Source organism: Artemia sp. Qi Xiang Cuo, chromosome 18 (genome assembly GCF_049724085.1).
Source record: "Artemia sp. Qi Xiang Cuo chromosome 18, ASM4972408v1, whole genome shotgun sequence".
In the NCBI taxonomy this organism is placed as follows: Eukaryota; Metazoa; Arthropoda; class Branchiopoda; order Anostraca; family Artemiidae; genus Artemia; species Artemia sp. Qi Xiang Cuo.
Genome location: NC_142811.1, coordinates 25313210 through 25338017, shown reverse-complemented (window position 1 = coordinate 25338017; position 24808 = coordinate 25313210). Strand labels below are relative to the sequence as shown.

The following is a 24808-nucleotide window of genomic DNA, read 5'->3' as shown; positions in this document are numbered from 1 at the left end:
GAACAAATGAATTCTAAACCTAATGCAAATGTTAAAAAAATCTATTTACCACTGAAAAACCAAAAGAGCAAAAAAGGGAAATAATTTGTCATTTTCTTTATAAATATAGTCTGAGAAACCATCTACTAGATCATATGCAGTTGGTTTTGTCAGTCATAATTATTTTGTAGAAAAGGGTAAAAATGATTGTAGAGAGGTGCTAAAATAACTTTCTTGGGACAAACTCTGCTGGGAATTCGTTTCATATGGAAACTAATCGGCGAGAAAAATATAGGTCTTCTGTAGTTGCATTATGGTCGGAACCAACTTTTTTTTTATATCAACGTCTCTATTATGACTGGCACCACCGCTGGCACCACTATTACGACATGGTTAGCTCGTGAGCCACCACTGTTTGTACTGGATTCCTTGGGGCTACCAGCTATCTGATCTCTAATGCCACAGTGCTACCACTGCCGATGTCGCTAGAATATAGTAACGCGATCGAGCGGTTAAAAAGTTTCTACAATTTTTTTTACACACTGGGTTGCAACCAGTATTTGTGGGAAACGTGTACTGTCTTCTCGAGGGCCAAACTATTGGGCCCAGGGTTCCACATTCTGTGTCATATCTGGAAACTCCCTAACTATCTCTTTAGACGGTAAACGGACCCTCCTGGCGATATATTAACGATGACACTTCTCGAAAACTCTTTTCCTACCCTGCCTGGGTTCGGAGAAAAATAATCTCACACGGTTGGTGAAAATAAAGCACTTTTATTCCTCTAAGTGTAAACTACCGACAAAATATGAAACTCTGAATTCTATAACGTAGACTTCACAGTCTAGAAACGAACTAACTCAAAATCATTATATTTACACAAAGAATCCTGGTGTAGGGGTGGACCCTAAATTGACCCAGGCCAATCCTATAAATCAGAGCTTCAAAACCAAAACTTACAGTTATCTATAAATGGCCAAGCCCAGACAGACAGGAATACATTTTAACCCGAAAGTTTACTTATTGTGACACCTCTGACTTAGCAATGCGAATTTAGCTTGTCCTTTGAAATTATGCTTTAAGCAAATGTAATTAAAAAAAGGAAATCGAGTGATTTATCTGAAAAATAAAAGAAAAGAGAAATGGGGGTAAAACCCCAACAGTCCAACAATTTTCAAGTGATAACCATGAGTGTCTTATTAGAAATTTGACTATATATTTTTATCTTCTTTCTTATTAGATTAATATGGGTGATCGATTCGGCCAGGTTATGCTTGAAAATTTAGAGGTAAGGGGATGTCCACTTGCTGGAGTAGAAGCATGCATGACAAAAGAAACCCACAAAAGAAGGTAAATTTGCTTCTATTTCCTCTCGATTGTCTTATCTAAGTGAATTTAAAACAAGACGTTATAAAAAACGATATTGAATCTTTTAAAGTTGATTTTGTCGTTTAAAGCAATGTGTAATGGAACTATACTGTATGTAAAATTATGTTTGAAATCAAGAGCATTATGCCTCCCATATATTATCACTTGTTTGTGGCCACTTCCTATGTAAGCCGAGATCGTAGAAACTACAATTCCTAGTGACCTTTTTACGGGCTGAAAGTAGTTGGAGGGCGACCAGTCCCCCTTACTTGTCCTTTTTTTTAAAACTGCGATCACTTTCGTAACCCCCATGATATTGGATCAAAATCTGAGATAGCCATTTTGTTCAGAATTTTCAAAAGGTCTAAAAAATGTGTTTCTAGGGTCGACATGACTCTCCGCAGCCCTAGTGGCAGTGACCCTAAATTATTTAACTTAAAAATAGTTCACAGAGAAGTTGGCCAAGATTTCTCGTTGTTACCCACAAGTATACTTCCGAAACGACACATGCACTTGAGTAATGCAAAAGTCGTTATGGGCACCTGAGTTTTCAAAATATATTATTTGACTTGACAGACTTGACACTTTAAAATCTTGGGTGGGGACCAAGCAAACCTGGAATTCGACTTTGGGGAGATGGTTGATGTAAATCGAAAGACGCTGTGTGTATCCAATTTACCAAAGTAGAGTATCTGAATATCTATGGAATGGCTTTGGAGACTCTTTCAGGGAATGTTGAGCAAGGGGGGGGGGGTCAAGCTTTGTACCGGGGGAGTGAGGCTGCTTACAAAGTTTAGTCTTCGATCCGCCTAAACATTTTTGCGCTGTATATTCCTGTGGGACTGGGAACTTATTCACGGTTTCTTAGCGAGGTAAATCGAAGAACTGTGTTTCGTAAGGTTATGAAAGGATTGTAACCGAAATATCTCAGAAGCGGCTTGGGGCTTTGAGTTTAAACTTTCTCGGATGGGGGACCTTCAGTTTTTGGGTATAGGGAAATCTATTCAAGATGAAGTAGTGAGGTAATTTGAAAACCAGTTATCAAAATAGAATTCCCGGAATATCTTGTGAACAGCTTGGGGTTTTAATCTGGAGTTTTTAGGGGATGTTTATGAACCAAGTGGACCTCGGATTTTGACACAGGGGAGGGAGCAGAGATAAAAAAAAGACACTATGAGTACAGCTTCTCAAAATAGCACATTTCTAATGTCTCGAAACAGCCAATGGGATCGAAATGAAACTTTCAGATTGTTAGGAGGAGGGGTTGCATGACTACATATTTTGTATTTAGGGGAAGGAGATGAAGGGACAAAATACTTTTTTCCGGTCCTCCTTAAAGCTTTTGCAGTGTAAGCCCACGAGGAACTTGGAATATATCCATGGTACAAAAGTAATTAAAGTTGCGAGCTGAATCACGAGACACTGTGTGTAACCGGGTTATCAAAATAGTATATTTGCAATATTTCGGGTTAGGACTAAATTTAAAACTTCTAGGCAGTGTTTGGCCGGCAATTAAACCCCGAATTTTGTCCTGGAAAGGGGTTGAGGGGGGGGGGAGTAGGATTGTTTTGTTTCCAATTTATCTTAGAATTCTTTGCACTAAATCCCCCCTATAGAACTTATCTAATTTTTATTGCTTTTATACATAAAAAGATGGCATGTATATCCAAGCTATCAAAATTTCGTCTGTGCAATATCTCCTGAGCGGCAAGAGGGGTCTATTTGAAAATTTCAGGGAGTGTTGAAGAGGCAAAATGGACCACGAATTTTAATTTACAGGATGGACAGACAGATTAGGAAGAGAGCTAACAATTTTGTTTTTCCAATTCCTCTACACTGTTTTTGCTAGGAGGCCCTGTGGAACTTAGTATAAAGTCGCCGGGTAAATCAAAAGACCCTACATGAGGCTAGTTTATTGATTGAGTGTATCAATAATACCTTGAGAACAGCTAGGGGAACTAAGTTGAAACTTTAAGGGAGTTTTAGGGTGGGATAAGGGGACTTAGAATTTTATAAAAATTATATCTTACCCGAAAATGGGCACAAAACCTTTTTAATGATCGACTCGTGTGTTTTTTTTTTTTAGCCTAGACTAAAATACGTTGTTGGATTAAGATAATTTTGATGATCCGTTGCCAAAAGATCAAAAGATTTGTGACGCCATAAAGAGGACCATAAATTTAATTTCTTCGCTTGGCTCGAAAGTTATATTCTCAAGTTCTTAGGTTAGGTGGGCCATGCAGGAGAAAAAATTGAAAATGACTATGTTGCTCTTCACTTTTCTTTCAATATTTTTTGAACTTTTTAAAGTAATTAACACCATTCAAATAGTCTCAACGACTTCATTGACAAGCATCAATTAAAATTGCAGTTTTCTATAAATTTTGATGTATTGTTAGCGTGGATTAAGTATTGTTCTTCCGGCTGTTCATTATTTTACTCTTTTAACATTCGTTCAGGTTTTCAAATAGTAAGAATGACCTAGTTGAACACCTGACATAGTTGAATAAATAAATCTTAAAATGAATCAATATTAAATTGGATATTCTTGTCAAACTTAGAAATTAATTTCTGTTCGTTTTTGATTGCCATAGTTTTTTATTGGTTAATATATTGAATATTTTTTCAATTTTCACGTTTTTGGCTCAAGAATTAAGATATTCGATTCTAATTTGTTAGTTCTAACTAGCGTCTTCAATATTCCTTCAATATCTTCTATTCTAACTACAATATTCCCCTCAACATTCCCTGAAAGTTTCAAATAAATGCCATTAGCTGTTCTCGAGATATTGCAGATACACCCTTCTGATAGAGTGTAACACCTACCTCAATAATACCTGGAAGTTTCAGGTTAATATCCTTAATAAACAGCTCCTGAGGTATTTCACCTATTGCACACATCATTTTATATAGATGGAAGTACATAGTATCTTTTGATTTAGTTCAGCATCCCCTTAAAGTGTTAACTAAATACTATTAGGTGATCCTGATGCATTGCACCTACGCCCTTTTGAGCACCGGGATGCCCACAGTTTCTTATTCATTAAGTTCAATATTTTCCTTAAAATTTTAAGAATGTTTTAACTTAATACCCTTCACACTTCCTGAGATATTGCAGAAGTGTTGTTTACAAGCCTTTTCGTCAACATTTGGCAAATTGCCTAATTCACAATCTATACGTCGAAAGCAGTAGGAAGCTTGGTATCTACGGAGGTATAGTTAGTACATCTTTTGACTATATTGAACATTTGCTTCTTTTTTTGCAATTTTCGCTTGGTGCTGGCACGGGGGCATCTAAATACGGTAAGTGGGGTAGAGGGTTGCTACCCTCCGGTCACTTTTGAACATTTCCTTGAGCATGTCCTGAAAGTTTCGGATTAATGCACTGACCTATCCCTGAGATGCTGCTGATACCACCTTTTGACAACCAGTGTGCAGGTATTGTTTTGATTTTGTTTAATACCCTCTCAGAAATTCATGCAAGTAATCGCAAGTAAAAGTAGTCACAGTCAAAGGAGTTGCAGTCACTGTCTCGAGTAGTCGCAGTCTTATTTGTAATCGCAGAAGCAGTTACCCTGAAAGTTTCAAATTAATACCCTTACCCTAAGATATTGTAGGTTCGCCTTTTTGGTGACTTGGATGCAAGTAGTGTCTTTTGACTTAGCTCAACTGACCCTTCAACATTCATTGAAAATTCACCTTAATACCCTTAGCTTTTTTGGAAATACCCAAGATCCAACTGTTTCCTCCTTTCCCAATGATAATCCTACATGTAAAAAATGGACGAATTGAAACATCTAAGTTCTTTGCCCGGGGGCTATGGGGTGTGGCATCCCTGGAGGCATAATTGTTAGACCTAGTGACTGTTTTGAATAAAATAACTTTTTAAAATCTCTATCAGTGTTAAGGGCGCATCTAAAAGGGCAAGGGGGGGGGGGGGGCCGGGTTGCTCCTTGGTCATGTTTCAACATTTACATTAATATGCCTTTACAAGTTTCAACTTTATATCTTTAGGCGTTCCTTAGATATTGCTGTTGCATCCTTTTGACAGCCCTCCTGCATATAGTGTTTTGATATTGTTCGACCTCCCCCTCAATCTTTTCTGAAAGTTTTGCCTTAGCACCCATAGCCTTTTTGGAGACTCGGGATCCAATATGCTCCCTTTTCCCAATAATCAACTTAATATATAAACAACTGGCAACTTAAATTACTTACAACACTGACCCCAGGAGATGAAGAGGGGGGGGGGAGGTCGTCATCCGCATACGCACACTTATTTGAGTTTTGACTGTTTTGAAAAAGATGGCTATTCAAATTTTGGATCAGGTCTTGTTTGGGGGGCGGGCAGCTAAAAAGGGTCTGGGAGAAGTGGTTGCCCTCCGACCACTTTTCAACACCCCCTTCAATATGCCTTGAAAGTTTAAACTTACTACCCTCAGCCGTTCTTGAGATACTGCAGATATACCTTTTCTATAAACAGGATACATGTAGTGTTTTTTGGTTTAGTTTTACATGCCCCTCAATATTCCCTGAAGTTTCATTTTAGTGCCCTTAGCCTTTTCAAACACACCCAGAATCAAATATTCCCCCTTTTCTTAATGATAAATCCTGCACGTAAAGAAGGGCTAATTGCATAATTTACAATCCTTATCCTGGAGCTATGGAGGTCATTGCATTCTCGGAAGCATAGCTACTAGACCCTTTGACTATTTTGAACACAATCGCTTTTTCAAAATTTTCACCAATGTTTAGGCGGGGGGGGGGCATCTAGAAAGGACAATGAGAAGGGGGGCTGGTTACCGTTCAATCACTCTTCAACATCCTTCTCAACATACCCTAAAAGTTTCAACATAATACCCTCGGCCTTTTCTTAGATATTGCTGATACTTCCGTTTAACAACCAGGATGCACACATTGTGTTTTGATTGTGTTCAGCATCCCTCTCAAACGTTATGGGGGTTTAAGGTCATCCCCGTGGGCATAGCTATTTGACCTTTAGACTATTTTGAACAAGGTAGGTATTTCAAAAATTTGGTGGAATGTTTTGGAGGGGGGAAGCTAATAAGGGTTTGAGAGGGGTGTTGGCAGCTCTTCAACCACTTTCCAACATCTTCATCAACATGTTCTGACAGTTTCAACTTTATACACACAGCTGTTCCTAAGATATTGCAAATCCACCTTTTGATAAACTGGATGCATGCAGCGCCTTTTGGTTTGTTTAACATACCCCTCAACGTTCTCCAAAGTTTCACCTTAATACCCGTAGCCTTTTCGGATACACCCAGTTTCAAATATTTCACCTTTTCCTAACGTTCAATTCTACATGAAAACAACGGACAAATTGCATAATTTACAGTCCTTGCCCCGTTGCTGTAGGAGACATGGCATCCCTGGAGGCATAGTTATTAGTCCTTGACTCGTTTAAACAAAATGACGACTTCAAAATTTTGATCAGTGATGCGTAGAAACCTAAAAAGGGCAAGGATGAAAGGCTGGTTTCCTTCCAATTACTCTTCAACATCCCCTCAACATACCTGGAAAGTTTGAACTTGATACCCTCAATCGTTTCTTAGATATTACTGAAAATCCATTTTGACAACCAGCAAGTACAAAGTGTCTTGATTATGTTTGACATCTCTCTCAACATTTCCTTAAAGTTCCACCTTAATACCCTAAGCCTTTTTTTAGATCCAGGATCAAATTTGCCCTATATTCCCAATAAAAAACTTTATGTATTAACGATGGACAAAATGCATAATTTTCAGCCCTTGCCCCGAGGGCTATGGGAATTTTTGTCAACCCCGGAGTTATGGTTATTGGTTCTCTGGACTATTTTGAACAAAATGGGAAACTCAAAATTTTGATCGGATGTATCTGATCGGATTTTGATCGGATGTAGTCTTATAAACCTTTGAGTAGAAAGAAAAGATATTTTACAACGACTTTTTTTCTGGAGTAAGAATTGCGTGTAAAGTAAGCATTCCATGTAAAGTAAGCATTTCGTGGCACCTGTTTTCACATCTTGTGTTGGTGGGGGTGCAGATTGTTTGGAAGGTTATAATCACAATTTTTGTATCAATTTTTCATAAAAATTTTGTATTATAAAATTAGGAGTGTTTTGACACGTAATCAATAAGAATTCCAAATAGGGATAGGTCCTTTTATTAGACAGTGAAACGAAAATATAAAACAATGACTCTAAATATTTAGATGTCACAGTCGGTCATCATAATCAGTAGAGTAACTCTACTGATGATGATGACCGGCTGTTTTATATTTTCGTTTCACTATCTAATAAAAGGACTTATCCCTATTTGGAATTCTTACTGATTTCGTCATAGAAAAGGCAGTGTGGTCATGGAGAATAATAGTGACACGTAATAAGCTGAAATAGTTAGACATGGTTACATTTTTTGTCACATACTGAATATGACATGAAGCTTACATTGTGTGCCTCTAAAATTCACTTTTGGTAAAAATTTACTTTACCAATTGAGCTCGCTGCAGTTGCGATCTGTAGTTCGTAGTTTTACTATAAACAAGTGTTTTGCACATCTGGATTCGTAATTTCTGTAATCTCCCGAGTTGGTAGTTAGACACAATATGCGACAGGTAATATCTATGGAAAAGGCTTCTTCGGAAATTTTTTATTATGTAATTTTATTTTGAGTGACATGTTCAAACTTCATAAAACGTCTTGATTTGAAGTCAGTGTAAAAAAATGAAGCTTTATGACTATTTAGGGAAGAAGTACATTTCACTGTTGGGCCAAAAGAAATTCGATAGCATATGGACTGAATAACTTCTTTACTGAATAACTTCTTGAAATAGCTTATTTTTTTACAGCCTTGGGAGCATAGATCTACGGAGTCTAAAACTGTAACTGTATCAATATACATAGCTTACTGTAAACGGTTAGGGACTAATTATAACTACAATCGTGTCACTTATGTGAGAGTTTAACATTCATTTAACTCTGAACATTTTGTAGTGGTGCCAATAAAAGTCCCTAGCTCTTTCATCAAATGAATAACAGAATAAAATAATAAGAAAAACTAAACTATTTAAAGGTGTTTATTTTTAAGTTTTAAAGCAGACTCTATCTACAATTAACTACATTAGTAAGATTCCTTTTGCTATTCTTAAGTAAAATTATTAGTTTAAACAAAAATACCAATTAAAGATACAAACCAAGATACATCACGTTAGGCCCCTGGCCCTAATGGTTTATCAGATAATGTAGTCAGTAGATATGACCCTAAAGCTAGTGTCACCCACCCCTGCTGCCACCTACAACTTTTTTACATAATTTATGTCTGTTTGTTGTCAGTGAGAATGAAAAAACAGGAATTTCGTCACATTTATGGATGTTTTCTTGGATGGTTATGTGTGTGGGTCAATTTATTTGATGTTTTTCATGGATGTCAACAGCAGTTTATGTCTTTTTTATGGTTTTTGTCAGTGAGAATGAAAAAACGGGAACTCTCTAACATTGATCGACGTTTTCATGGATCGTTATGTGTATTTGTCAAGTTATTTGATGTTTTCAGGTATGTCAACAGCAATTTATGTCTGTTTTATGTTTTTTTTAAGTGAGACTGAAAAAAAAGTAACCTTGTCACATTTATGTATGTTTTTATGGTTTTTGTCAGTGAGAATGAAAAAACAGGAACTTTCTCAGATTTATGTCTGTTTGTTGTCAGTGAGAATGAAAAAACAGGAACTTTCTCCCATTTATGTCTGTTTGTTGTCAGTGACAATGAAAAAACAGGAATTTTCTCACATTGATGGATGTTTTCTTGGATGGTTATGTATGGTGGACAATTTACTTGATGTTTTTCAAAGATGTCAACAGTAATTTATGTCTGTTTTACGGTGTTTGTCATCGAGAATTTGAAAAAAAGGAATTATCTCACTTTTATGGATGTTTTTATGGTTTTTGTCAGTGAGAATGAAAAGACAGTAACTTTCTCACATTTATGTCTGTTTTATGGTTTTTGTCAGTGAGAATGGAAAAACAGGAACTTTCTCACTTTGATGGATTATTGAGTCTAATGGGGACAGGTCAATGACACTTCCTTCAAGGTCTCTTTCTCCAGGTGTGTTTTTGGCCAAGTGCCCGCTAGGGGAGAATGTTATGATCCAGAAATAGGAAATAGATTGTTTCTGGGGAAGCTAATTAATTTCTGACAGATGACGTCAAGTTAATTAATGTCTTTGGAGTTCGACCAGAATTGTTTACGAGGCAAAGTTTAGATCACACATGACAGATGATGTCCTGATTGATTGATTGACATGAAAGGGGAATTAATTTGTTGTTTCTAAGGGGAATTGTTTCCGAGCGAATGTTTTGATCTTAGCGATGAAGTGATTAGCGCGCGAAAGGGTTTCTTTGTAATTTCAATTGTGAAAGCACAGGGATGCCAAAACAAAAGGAACTCGCTGAAATTACGTTTAGGGATTATTTGGGCGATACCGTTTTAGCCATTTTAGGGAATTATTTCGGCGAAACAGTTAGAGACATTTTAAAAGATGATTTTAGAAAAGGTTTTAGAAGAAAATTTGAGGGTAAAACTCTGTGGTCGTTATAATACACAAGTTGTATTTTAACAGTGTCGTGAGGTCCCCTACCCCAACCCCAACGGGTTCCGATCCCCCTACCCCAACCCCAAAGGGTTTCAATCCCCCTACCCCAATCCCGAAGGAAACTCCCCAGTCCGCAATCCTATCTCCAGCTCGCCAAGGGCCCCTGGAACCCCCAAGGCCCTCCCCCCGTCCCCAAACGTCCCTCGGACCCCCAAAGGCCCTCCTACGGTCCTCAAAGGTCTCCCACGCTCCCAGTGGGCCCCTCGACCCCCACAGGCCATCCCCGGGCCCCAAAGGCCCTCCCCGCCTTCCCACAGGTCCCTCGGGCTCCAAAGGGACCCCCCCACCCTCAAGAGCCCCCCGATCCCCCAAACCCCGCTCGGGTCCCCAAAGAGTCTCAATCCCCATTTTGTTAATACTTTTTTGTGCATTTGAGACACAGAAGGGTCCCCACATTTCAAAAAGGCTTTATTATATTTTTTCAGAACAAGTTTTTTTCTTAATGTCCTTCCTAAACCAATTTTACAAGTTGAAGTACTCATCTTTTCCCCCACAACTTTACTATAATGCTTTTTGAATTATCCAATAACAAACAATACTTTTCAAAGGCATTTCAGAACAAGTTTTTTTCTTAAGGTCCTACCTAAACCCCATTTTACAAGTTTAATTAGTTATCTTTTCCCTGCAACTTTACTTTACGACTCTTTTGCACACCCAAACATCAAGTAATACTTTCCAAAAGGCTTTATTATATCTTTTCAGTACAAGTTATTTTCTTAATAACCTTCTTAAACCAATTTTACAAATTATAAATTTTTCCTTAGTAGAAGAAAAAGCTATATCATAGTTGCGAATATTTTCTCGGAAGATAAGCAGTTCTATTTCAATTTTAAATTTTATCAATGAAGTTAAGAAAAGTTAAAGTTCTCTTCTGAATTTTCTCAATGAAAAAGAAATTAGTTATTAATCAATTCTATTTTTTCCAAATAATATAAAAATTTTTCACTTCGGATCAAATTTTTCTCAAAGAGATGAAAAAAATTTAAATACTGTTCCTAATTTTTCACGGAAGATATAAAAGTTCAAGTTCTCTTCTGAATTTTACCAAAGAACACACTCCAATTGTAATTTCTCCAGAGAAAATAAAAATCTTCCACTTCATTTTTAAGTTCACCAAAGACATAAAGAAATTTAAATTTCTATTCTAAATTTTTCTGTAGTAAGGAGAAAAAGCTCGAGCATATTTGTGAATGTTTTCCCGGAAAAAAAAAAGTTCTAGTTCAATTTCTAATTTTATCAAGGATGTGAAGAAAAGATCAAGTTCTATTCTGAATTTTTTTAATGAAAAAGAAATTAGTTATTGATCATTTCTATTTTTACAAATAATATAAATATTTTCCAACTTTAAAATGGGCACACAAAAAAAAACTTAAACACACACACACACAAAAACTCACACACACACACACACACACACACACAAACAAAATTACACACACACACACACAAACTAACACACACACACACACACACAAAAACTAACACACACACACAAAAACTTACACGCACACAAAAACTTACACACACACACACAAAAACTTACACACACACAAAAAAACTTACACAAAAAAAAACTTACACACACACAAAAACTTACACACACAAAAACTTATCATGAGCGCTCATGATAAGCCAACGTAATCTAACCTAACTTAAACGTGGAGAAACCTAACTTCTAACCTAACCTGACCTAGCCTAACCTATGGTTTTGGTATTTCTTTGCAATATTGTGTAATTTTGTGGTCATGCTAGTTTAGACTAAACTTCAACTTTAGGGGGGATTTCAAGAGCAAGGGTTGAGGCGGTGGGCAGCCCCACTCCTAAAGACTTTTCTTTCTAGTCTTGCATATCATAGTTAAAAACCATAGTTTTCACGCCCCCTCCTGTGAATTGGTCACTATCCACTTTAATTTCCAATCAAATGAGCCCTTTTCAAAGTTTCTGTGACGACTCCTTCTATACGAAGTGCCCTGGCTATGAAGAAAAAACCAAAAACAACATATTGTGCCCACATCGTTCTTTACTTAGGTAGCACTAGCGCTTCGGCATGCAGGTTTTCAAACGAAAATATTTAAATATGATGAAAATACGTTCCTAGAAATTTCGTGTTTGGGGGGGGGGATTTTAAAATCCTCTGGAAAATTTGAGTTTGGGGGCAGGGGGTGTGGGGATTTCAAACGCGAGGGTTGAGGCGGAAGGGGAGGGGGCAACTCCTAAAGACTTTTCTTTCTAGTCTTGCATATCATAGTTAAGAACAAGGATCTTCACGCCCCCTCGTGTGAATTTCCCACTATATACTTTAATTTTCAATAAAATGAGCCCTTTTTAAAGTTTTTGTGATAAGTCTTTGACTACACTGTTCCCTGACTATGAAGAAAAAACAAAAAACAATATATTCTGTGCACATAGTTCTTTACTTAGGTAGCACTAGTGCTTCGGCAGGCATGTTTTCCAACTAAAATATTTACATCTGATGAAGATCCGTTCCGAGAAATATGGTGTTGGGGGGGAGGGATTTTAAAATCCTCTGGAAAATTTGAGTTTTGGGGGCAGGAGGTGTGTTGATTTCAAAGGCGAGGGTTGAGGCGGAAGGGGAGGGGCAACTCCTAAAGACTTTTCTTTCTAGTCTTGCATATCATAGTTAAAAACCATAGTTTTCATGCCCCCTCCTGTGAATTGGACATTAGCCACTTTAATTTCCAATCAAATTAGCCCTTTTCAAAGTTTCTGTGACGAGTCCTTCTATACGAAGTGCCCTGGCTATGAAGAAAAAACCAAAAACAACATATTGTGCCCACATCGTTCTTTAATTAAGTAGCACTAGCGCTTCGGCATATGATTGGTTGCAATTCCCTTTTTTTCTTATTTTTATGTGTTTCTGTTCTATTCTGGTTTTAATCTGCATTGAACGTGCCTCGTTTGTCGCAATTAGACTATATGATGTAAGAAATATTGTTTTGAATCCGTTCCCCGTGAGTGATGTGGTAATTCCCGCGAGTGTTAAGTGATAGATAGAAAGGCAATTATTGTTCTAAGAGCGTGACCTAGTACGATTTTCGCAAATAGATAACCGTTAGGTCAGTATATTTCAGGGTTTTGTAGTTTTAGAAATCAGTATAAGCTGAAATATAGAACAATATATAAAAATAATGGATAGTTCTTCAAACGTACGCTCTCCAATGTTTGATGTAAGTTTAAATAATATGACCTATTAGTGTGTTTTCCAACCAGAAATATGTAAAATTCGAAGAACTATGTTCCCTTGAATAGGAAGGATTGGCTAAAAGGGAATTGTCAGTGAAAACTCACAAATTTATCCCTTAATATGACTTTTCGGTGTTTTTTCCAAAGGAAAATAGTCAAAATACGATTAAAATATGTCCCCCCCAGAAATTTTGAGTTTGGGGGGGGGGGATTTTAAATTGCTATTATATTGCTTTTTTTTGTGTGCATGTTGTGTCTCTAAAATGTGAATTCAGCCCTTCTGGGTCTGTGGTATCTAGTACGTCCACACAGAATTTGCTTTTTATTCCAATGCAACATCAACGGTTAGCTGTACGAGAAAGTTTTTGAAGGAAAAGACCACCGGTCCTACAAATTACATATCATAATCAAGTTTATTATGCTTGAAAAGTCTAAAGACTAGAAAGAATGTTTGCTGTTCGAATCGATCCGGTACTCGAAACGAGTTAAACTGATAAGTGAGGGTCTATTCAAACGGATATTTATGGCATGATTTGAAAAAATGGTAAAACATAAAATTAAAAAATAATTTTTCAGTTGTAAGTAAGATGCAACACTAAAACTTCTCGCTCTTTGAGCATAAGTTTGACTTTTATTCCCAATCCAATGTGAACGACTCCTCACTCCTGAAAATGTAAGATTGTTCACTTAGAATAAAACCTTGAAAATATGTTCGCCCAGAAATTTTTGAGTTTGGGGGGGGGTGGATTTTAAACGACTATTATATTTGCTTTTTTTTCTTTGCGCACTTTTTAACTCTAAAATGTGAATTCTTTCATTTGTTTAATTTAGTGCTAAATATCAAATCTCTCCAAGGCTGAGTTGATTATGTTTCAAGTATGTATGCAAGGAATTGTTAAAATTAGAAATGATTATCAAGTTATCATGTTTCAGAGGTAGTTGCAATGTAGTAAATGGCGAACAGTAGTTCATCTGCGTTTGAGCTTTTGGTTTTCAATAGTTATTAGTGAAGGGTTGCAATGTCATATTCTAGTTTCTTAGGCTAAATATCTTCGCAGTTGACCTTTACCCCCTATTTTCCGAGGGGTGTTGACAAACTGACGGCATTGTGACACTTTGTTGATGGTTAATCGGTGTTCTCGTTGACAGTTTTCGGTTGATTATCATCATTTTCATTAATACCACTTAATGATTTTTTGTGTTCTCGCAAGAAAAATACCTCGCCTTTTTAAGATACTTAGCCGTAGTTAGTTGAAACTGTGCATAAATATCGTAATTTTTGTCTAATTGTGTGTGTGTGTTTGTAATTTTTTGTGTGTGTGTTATTTTTTGTGTGTGTGTAAATTTTTGTGTGTGTGTAAGTTTTTGTGTGTGTATGTTTTTTTTTGTGTGTGTGTGTGTGTGTGTGTGTGTGTGTGTGTGAGTTTTTGTGTGTGTGTGTAAGTTTTTGTGTGTGTGTAAGTTTTTGTGTGTGTGGGTAAATTTTTGTGTGTGTCTGTAAATTTTTGTGTGTGTGTAAGTTTTTGTGTGTGTGTAAGTTTTTTTGTGTGTGTAAGTTTTTGTGTGTGTGTGTTCTGATTTTTGTGTTCTCGCGAGAAAATGGCTCGCCTTTAACATACTTAGCCGTAGTTAGTTGAAACTGCGCATAAATATCATAATTTTTAGTCTAATTGCGTGGCTACTAAAGGAACAATGAGCAATTTTTTCTGTAGGCTAAATATCTTCGCAGTTGACCTTTACCCCCCTATTTTCAGAGGGGTGTTGACACACTGACGGCATTGTGACACTTTGGTGATGGTTAATCGGAGTTCACGTTGAGGGTTTTTGGTTGATGTATCATCATTTTAATTAATACCGCTGAATGATTTGTTTGTGTTCTCGCTAGAAAAATACCTCGCCTTTTAAGAAACTAGTTAGTTGAAAGAGTGCATAAATTTCGTAATTTTTAGTCTAATTGTGTGGCTACTAAAGGAACAATGAGCATTTTTTCTGATTTTTTTTATTTTCGCAAGAAAATAGCTAGCCTTTAACATACTTAGCCGTTGTGTGTGTAAGTTTTTGTTTGTGTGTAAATTTGTGTGTGTGTGTGTGTGTGTAAGTTTTTGTGTTTGTGTGTGTGTGTAAGTTTGTTGTGTGTGTGGGTAAGTTTGTGTGTGTGTGTAAGTTTTTGTGTGTGTGCGTAAGTGTTTCTGTGTTTGTAATTTTTTTGTGTGTGTGTGTAAGTTTTTGTGTGTGTGTAAGTTTTTGTGTGTGTGTGTAAATTTTTTTGTGTGTGTAAGTTTTTGTGTGAGTGTAAGTTTTGTGTGTGTGTAAGTTTTTGTGTGTGTGTGTTCTGATTTTTGTGTTCTCGCAAGAAAATGGCTCGCCTTTAACATACTTAGCCGTAGTTAGTTGAATCTGTGCATAAATATCGTAATTTTAGTCTAAGTGTGTGGCTACAATAGGAACACTGAGCATTTTTTTCTGATTTTTTGTGTTTTCGCTAGAAAATAGTTAGCCTTTAACATGCTTAGCAGTCATTTGTATATGTTTTTGTTTGTGTGTAAGTTTTTTTTTGTGAGTGTGTGTGTAAATTTGTGTGTGTGTGTGTGTGTGTAAGTTTTTGTGTGTGTGTGTAATTTTGTGTGTGTGTGTTATTTTTTTTGTGTGTGTAATTTTATTTGTGTGTGTGCTTATTTTATGTGGTTTTTAGTTTTTGTGTGTGTGTGTAAGTTTTTGTGTGTGGGTGTAAGTTTTTGTGTGTATTAAATTTTTTGTTTTTGTGTAAGTTTTTGTGTGTGTGTGTAAGTTTTTGTGTGTGTGTAAGTTTTTGTGTGTATGTTAGTTTTTGTGTGTGGGTGTTAGTTTTTTTGTGTGTGTGTAAGTTTTTGTGTTTGTGTTAGTTTTTGCGTGTGTGTGTTAGTTTTTGTGTGTGTGTGTATTTTTTTTTGTGTGTGTTTAAGTTTTTGTGTGTGTGTGTAAGTTTTTGTGTGTGTGTAAGTTTTTGTGTGTGTGTATGTGTGTGTGTGTAAGTTTTTTTTTGTGGGTGTAAGTTTTTGTGTGTGTGTGTAATTTTTTTGTGTGTGTTAGTTTTTTTGTCTGTGTAAGTTTTTGTGTGTGTAAATTTTTGTGTGTGTGTGTGTAAGTTTTTTTTTGCGTGTGTAAGTTTTTATGTGTGTAAGTTTTTTTTTGTGTTTAAGTTCTTTTTTGTGTAAGTTTTTTTTTGTTTGTTTTATTTTTTGTGTGTGTGTGTAAGTTTTTGTGTGTGTGTAAGTTTTTGCGTGTGTGTGTAAGTTTTTTTTTTTGTGTGTGTGTGTGTGTGTGTGTGAGTTTTTGTGTGTGTGTGTGTGTAAGTTTGTGTGTGTGTGTGTGTGTGTGTAAGTTTGTGTGTGTGTGTGTGTTTAATTTTTTGTGTGTGCCAATTTTAAAGTTGGAAAATATTTATATTATTTGGAAAAATAAAAATGATCAATAACTAATTTCTTTTTCATTGAAAAAATTCAGAATATAAGTTGAACTTTTCTTCACTTCGTTGAGAAAATTAAAAATTGAAGTAGAACTTTTTATCTTCTCGGAAAATATTCACAAGTATGCTATAGCTTTTTCTATCTACTACGGAAAAATTTAGAATAGAACTTTAAATTTCTGTATGTCTTTGGTGAACTTAAAACTGAAGTTTAAGATTTTTATTTTCTCTGGAGAAATTACAATTGGAGTGTGTTCTTTGGTAAAATTCAGAAGAGAACTTAAACTTTTCTATCTTCCGTGAAAAATTAGGAACAGTATTTAAATTTTTTTCATCTCTGAGAAAAATTTGATCCGAAGTGAAAAATTTTTATATTATTCGGAAAAAATAGAATTGATTAATAACTAATTTCTTTTTCATTGAGAAAATTCAGAAGAGAACTTTAACTTTTCTTAACTTCATTGATAAAATTTCAAATTGAAATAGAACTACTTATCTTCCGAGAAAATATTCGCAACTATGATATAGCTTTTTCTTCTACTAAGGAAAAATTTAGAATTAGTAAAATTGGTTTAAGAAGGATATTAAGAAAAGAACTTGTACTGAAAAGATATAATAAAGCCTTTTGGAAAGTATTGCTTGATGTTTGGGTGTGTAAAAAAGTCGTAAAGTAAAGTTGTGGGGAAAAGATAAGTACTTCAACTTGTAAAATGGGCTTAGGAAGGAGCTTAAGAAAAAAACTTGTTCTGAAATGCCTTTGAAAAGTATTGTATGTTATTGGGTAATTCAAAAAGCCTTATAGTAAAGTTGTGGGGGAAAAGATAACTACTTCAAGTTGTAAAATTGGTTTATGAAGGACATTAAGAAAAAAACTTGTCCTGAAAAAATATAATAGAGCCTTTTGAAATGTGGGGACCCTTCTGTGTCTCAAATGCACAAAAAAAGTATTAACAAAATGGGGATTGGGGCTCTTTGGGGACCTGAGAGGGCTTTTGGGGATCCGGGGGCCGTTGAGGGCTGGGTGGTCCTTTGGGCGCCGGGGGGACATTTGGGTACGGGGGGAGGGCCTTGGCCCGGGGCGGGCGGTTGGGGGTCCGGGGGCCCATTGGGAGCCTGGGGGACCTTTGAGGACCGGAGGCGGGCCTTTGGGGGTCAGGTGGACCTTTGGGGACCGAGTGAGGGCCTTTGGGGGTCCGGTGGACCTTTGGGAGCTTGGGGGACCTTTGAGGACCGGGGGCTTCCTTCGGGGTTGTGGTAGGGGGATTGGCACCCTTTGGGGTTGGGGTAGGGGGATCGCAACCCTTTGGGGTTGGGGTAGGGGACCTCACGACACTGTTAAAATACAACTTGTGTATTATAACGACCACAGAGTTTTGCCCTCAAATTTTCTTCTAAAACCTTTTCTAAAATCATCTTTTAAAATGTCTCTAACTGTTTCGCCGAAATAATTCCCTAAAATGGCTAAAACGGTATCGCCCAAATAATCCCTAAACGTAATTTCAGCGAGTTCCTTTTGTTTTGGCATCCCTGTGCTTTCACATTTGGAATTACAAAGAAACCCTTTCGCGCGCTAATCACTTCATCGCTAAGATCAAAACATTCGCTCGGAAACAATTCCCCTTAGAAACAACTAATTAATTCCCCTTTCTTGTCAGTCAATCAATCATGACATCATCTGTCATGTGTGATCTAAACTTTGCCTCGGAAACAATTCTGGTCGAACTCAAAAGACATTAATTAACTTGACGTCATCTGTCAGACATTAATTAGCTTCCCCGGAAACAATCTATTTCCTATTGCTGGATCATAACATTCTCCCCTAGCGGGCACTTGGCCAAAAACACACCTGGAGAAAGAGACCTTGAAGGAAGTGTCATTGACCTGTCCCCATTAAACTCAATAATCCATCAAAGTGAGAAAATTCCTGTTTTTTCATTCTCACTGACAAAAACCATAAAACAGAAATAAATGTGAGAAAGTTCCTGTCTTTTCATTCTCACTGACGAAAACCATAAAAACATTCATAAAAGTGAGAAAGTTCCTGTTTTCAAATTCTCACTGACAAACACCATAAAACAGACATAAATTACTGTTGACATCCATGAAAAACATCAAATAAATTGTCCAACACACATAACCATCCAAGAAAACATCCATCAATGTGAGAAAATTCCTGTTTTTCCATTGTCACTGACAACAAACAGACATAAATGGGAGAAAGTTCCTGTTTCTTCATTCTCACTGACAACAAACAGACATAAATCTGAGAAAGTTCCTGTTTTTTCATTCTCACTGACAAAAACCATAAAAACATCCATAAAAGTGAGAAAGTTCCTGTTTTTTCATTCTCACTGACAACAAACAGACATAAATTACTGTTGACATCCATGAAAAACATCAAATAAATTGACCCACACAAAACCATCCAAGAAAACATTCATCAAAGTAACAAAATTCCTATTTTTCTATTCTCACTGACAACAACCATAAAACAGACATGAATTACTGTTGACATTCATGAAAACATAAAATAAATTGACCCACACACAAACCCATCCATGAAAACATCCATCAATGTGAGGAAGTTCCTGTTTTTTCATTCTCACTGACAACAAACAGACATAAATTATGTAAAAAAGTTGTAGGTGGCAGCAGGGGTGGGTGACACGAGCTTTAGGGTCATCTCTACTGTAGTCAAATAGATGTCATTTAAAATGTCGGTGAACGCTCTTTAAGCTCGTTTCTTTTCTTTTTCCTTTGCTCCGCGGGAATCTTTTTTTCTTATTGTTTCGAATAAGCTACTTAATAAAGGTGCAAAGAATTCACACCCCGACTGTGTCTCATCCGTAGTCCAGACAGCTTTTTCTTGTCTTTTGGATGATGTTATAATGACAGATTCATTTATTGAAGTCAGCTGTTTACCGCATGTCATGATGGGCCCTGGATTAGTGAGAATGTCAAAGGTCACAGCTATCTTAGAGGTTAGCAAGATCTTTTCCTCTTTTTTTCAGTTTATTTTGTACTTTTGAAGAAATAGTAAGTCTTTCCAGATTTATTGCGTCCATACATTTTTCCTAGCCTAGGCCCAGGTTATGTGAGTTTTAATTGCAATTTTGTTGTGGAAGGATTGATCTCCTAAATTGAGAAGGTTAGTTCTTATTCAGAGGGGATATCTCGAAGTACAGCTTTATAGGTCAAGCCGACTTTGAGCAAATAGAAATTCCCGTTTGGTTGTACCTATAAGGTACCTCGTCCCCAACCAAGCCCCAAGTGTGGCAGCCTGAAATGGCGATTGAGCAAGATTCCATGGATGAGGTTTTGCCGCCAAAGTTTATTTTTTTTTTGGGGGGGGGGATAAGGAAATAACCCACGTGTCGTAATCGGTATAGGTTATTTCTCATTATGAGTGGAGTGTAAGCCCCAGCAATACAGTTGCCCCCTCCAACTTTTTAACACATCATGTAATCTGAAGTTAGATTTAAAAAAAAACTTGTAAGAAGTTTTGGAAATGGGAATCTTACTCAGCCTGAATGTGCACATTCAATAGCTAAACAATAATTAACTTCCCTTCTGTCAAAAGCCGTACGATAATAGCCTCATTTCAAAAACAAAGTTTAAAAAATTCACAAGAAACGACGGGTTGAACCCGGTCTATTTCGTTCTTATTCTTATCGCTAAATGTATAAATAAGGCAGTAAAGTTAATCCTTTTTAAACCTGACATCTATTTGAACCCAAATGAAGTTTGTATTACAAACTGACGAACTAAAATTATGAAAGATCACAAATATCGCAACCTGAATTGGGCTGTGAACCAGTGAAGACTTCGTGGTAAGCTTATTTACTCCGCAATAGAGAATTCTTTTTCATCACCGCATGAGTCGTCTGGCCATTTGTCGGAATTGTGGTTATTTGGTGATTAAATGGTAGTCAATAACCAAAACTAAAATGGATGGATTTATGTAGCAAAAATAACATAGGAATAACCTTGTTTGCACGAGTTGCACAATTACTGGAAAGGAATAAGAAGTAACGACTATATTGTTTCCATGGGCGCCCATTAGCTGAATTCCATGGGGGACTTACCTGGTCTAATTGGTACTTTTAATGCTATATAATAGAAATCTCAGAACAAAAATAAAAAAATAAGGCAGCATCATTCAGCCAGGAGGGGCGCCCCCTCCTGCCCCCCCCCCCTTATGGGTGCCCATGATTGTGTCACCTTAGCTTATACACGGAATAAATGGCATCGTTTTTTAAGTAGGGACGATTAAGTTTTAGAAAGTTTTTACTTGTCTTTTTTTACGTTTGTCTGAATAAGGATTACGCCTAATGGTGAATTCCTTTATTAATCACTGCAGACAGTTCTGAGAATTTTACATTTTATAGTATCAAATGCTGCACTAATCTTAGTTTTGCATTATTTTTCAAAAATTATTAGTAGAGGAATACACCACTAGGCTGACATCTACTTGTAGATTTGGATTGAAAAACTACACATGGAAATTGAAATATTTTTAGGTTTGAAGAAGCTGAATGGGATAAAGCCAATGTATGGACAATGGATGAGGTGTACCATTTATTCGCCACCTCTGAACGCCGTGAAATGGAAAAGATCGAATTTTTTGATGAAATTGAACTCCTTACTCAATTGCTCGAGCATTATTGCATTACAATTGCTTGGAAAGATCCCAGAAATATTGGACTAGAAAACTTAGTTCAGTTTTGTGCATCAATATAATGTTTCGATTTTCATTTTATTTTTTTCTTTGTTTCTGAATAGACTCCGATAAATGTTTTAAACACTTAGTTGTTCATTTTATGGCCTTTATACTTATATCTGCTCCCATGAGGAGGGGGGATTGAGGTAAATCCTTTGGATAAAAGTTAATTCCCTGAAAATTAGGGCCTAAAACACTGTTGTTCATGTTTTTGACCCCCCTTCCGCTTTTCCTGATAAAATGACAGAGCAAGGGGTGTAATGCCTGGGCGGGTTTTGTGGAAATGGTATCTAACCAACCGGTAACACAATCACCTATGTTTATTCAGGCACATACGCGTAATTTATTTTCTTTTTACAGCCTATATAAACGACTGTCTTATCTAACAAGTTTGTGTGCAGTCGCTTAAAAAGTCTTATTTTTTCTAGCTTAATCCAAAAAGGTAAAAAAAATTTATTTTAGTTCTGCGTTCATTACATAATGCTTTTTTACACTTTGATTTATCTTTTATCTTTGGAAACAAAAGTTAGGTATTAATGCTTTTATTAATTTACGACTGTATTGTAATGATGTTAGTCTTAATCTTAATATAGTCTTTTCCCAAGTTTAAGTTAAAGTTTTGGATGTTGTAAGGAAAATGATATCTGTTTCTATGCTTCTTTAAATTCAATTTAATTACTATGTTAAAATTTGAACAATTCTAGAGGGTTTTTGGAACAATGCTGGCTTCAAACATAGGCGTAATTTCTGCATTTCGATTGGGTGGCGGGGGGGGGAGGGTGTTAAGAGGGGACCTATGTCTGGGGGCAACCCTCCAGGGGAAAAGAGAGTTTTCGGGGGAGGGCCTCAGGAAATCTTTTGAAAATCACAAGCCTGTTGTCTGAAAACATGTTTTGGGAAATTATTTCATGACGGGTATCGAACACCGCACAGAGAAGGTGGCAACCGCTCTGTCAACCTATCTTTTGACAGATGCTGGCTAACACGCGGAAGGGGTACCGTCTAGGATTGAGGACCAGACGGTTAAACATGTTCACGTGAATTGTAGGGAAATTGATGACAATAGTAATGGAAATCTTTCATCTACGCCATCCGTGGCAAGCAATGCACTGGAGGCTCAGGTGACCCCGGTGAAAAGTCAGTAAGCCAGTCCGCTATTTGAACGACACCAATCCCCCAGTATGGGGTGCTGGAAATTTTGCTCAACGAAGTTATTAACAACAATAGCATTTGTTGCTGGAGAGTCCAAGCGTCACGACACATGGCCTATCTAAAATGAGAGCATATGAAACTGTCAAAAATGAACTTGTCTTTACCCCTGATGGACAGGATCTCTTTCACTTCCCTAATCCCGGTTCAGACGATGGTGTGGGTCAACCTTGTGTAGGACTGCTCCTGAATAGCAGAAACACAATCAACTTCCTAGAATGGCAAACTATCTGCTCGTGATTGGGTGTTGCCTGTTTTAAGAGCAAATTATTCAACATCACTATTATTGTCACATATGCTCCCACGACAATCCCTGAAGGATTCGTAATAGACGAGCTCTTTGATAAGCCAACAGATCTGTTTATATCCATACCAAGGCGTGACCTTTTGATCATTGAAGGCGTTTTCAACGGCTACGTCGATAGCCGTGAAGCCAACAGTGAAGGACTTGTAGGCAAATTTAAGCCCAATAATAAATACTAGCGAGGGAGAATTAGTTTGCGAAATAGTTTGCTCAACTTCACAACCTAATCAGTCAATAACCTGTTCAAGCACTGCGCGAAATTACCTGGAAGTTCAGAGAGGGAAGAAACACAGTCTCAAATCGACTTTATTCCAACATTTTAATATATGGGCGTTACAGAAGCTCTATAATGAATCGTAGAACCTTTAGAGGCGCTAACATTTGCTCCGAAATTGGGTCCGACCACTCACTAGTGATGTCTATCCTAGCCCTCAAACTAGCAGCTTGAATAAGAGTTACTCCCTCCCAAAAGTATAATGTAGGACGCCTCGAAGATAAAAAAAAAAATCCTGCAATGATTCCGCTTAAAGCTTTTTAATCGGCTCAGCATCCTGACTCTTACTCCTGGCTCTGGGTCAGTGAGGAATAGTCGAAATAAAGGAAAAAGATGTGTTGCAGGTTATTCCCAGAACTGGCAAAGCAGTCAGGATCGGAAGCTCACATTCTTACAAGGTTTACTTCGATACCCGCGCTGATTTAGACTCCTTGCTCAAACACGGAGCCAACATTGATATCGAAGAACTTCCTGTTGACGAATACCAGTTCTTTCCAAGAAGATGCTCCTCTTGTCACGCTGAAGGCCATCATGCGGCCAATTGTAATAACGTCGCCATTTGTGGTCGCTTTGGAGCAACTGACCATGCGTCCAGCAAATTCAATTCATGCACCGGTGCTATTTTTCGTGTTGTATGTAAGAAAAATGGTCACACATGCTACAATGCAAATTGTCCCGCCGCTAAACAAAGCTGATCTCTGCTAGGCCTTCACTTAGACCGAGCAACCCCCGACATAACTTAGTCTGATATCTTGGAATATCAATGGGAACTTTATAAACCGCTCCACATTCCTCCTTGATTTTCTTCGCGAGTTTGACATAATATGCCTGCAAGAGCATTTTACTATGGATCTAGGCGTAGAGTTGTTGAATCTTTTACCTTGTCATAATGTATATTCTATGCCTGCGAAGCAAACAAAAGATTGTTGTCGTCCTCCAGGAGGATTAATAATGTACGTTTGATCAAACTAGGCTCTGATTCTTGGATTCCGAGGATTACTACCTCACTGTTAGAGTCAACAACATGGCCATAAATAAATGTCTTTCTTCTCACTGATTACCGGGTCGACAAATCGGAAAGTTGCTTAGCAATTAGAGTCTCTAAACTTTCTAAATGCTAGGGAAAAGCTCGTCTGGGCAAGCTTAATTGTATTAAAGTAGGTTACTCCAACTGCGACCTGGAATGCGACGACCGCGTAGCGCCAAGTCGTAGAAGCGTTTGATTCGCTTTTAAGGGTGAGGATCTATGCGTGAGAGCAAAAAATGATAAATATTCGTACATTCATAACTCTGGAAGCACGTCCAACTTGGACCATGTTGTAGCAAGCCAATTTGTCGAAATTTCTTTTGTGCTTGATATAAAAATAATAATAATATACTACAATAAAAAGCCTTTCGCCTCTAAAAGTTTACATTAACTAAAAAAGTTGTCAATACGACTCTTGAAAGAGTTGGTAGAGTCAGCCATAACACTTTCTTGGGGGAGGTTGTTCCATTCCTTGACTACTCAGTTTGAGAAGGCCCATCTTCCAACTTCTTTATTGAAAGTGTTCTGTTTTAGCTTAAAGTTGTGTCCTCGTAATTTATTAGTGTTAAAGAAGAATATTTCCTCTGGTCCAATGTTATTGTAGTATTTGTGACATATCTTGAAAGTTTCAA

General features: G+C 37.1%; 1 protein-coding gene across 1 annotated transcript in view; it reads left to right on the top strand.

The window, feature by feature from the left end:
- The window catches only part of LOC148941364 (leucine carboxyl methyltransferase 1-like), a 34503-nt gene extending 12862 nt beyond the window's left edge, over nt 1-21641 (top strand). The window contains exons 4-5 of the mRNA XM_089104638.1: nt 1220-1329; nt 21163-21641. Of these exons, the coding sequence (XP_088960764.1) occupies nt 1220-1329; nt 21163-21382 (330 nt within the window). The 3' untranslated portion in view covers nt 21383-21641. The remainder of the gene's footprint in view (nt 1-1219; nt 1330-21162) is intronic.
- The last annotated feature ends 3167 nt before the right edge of the window (nt 21642-24808 follow it).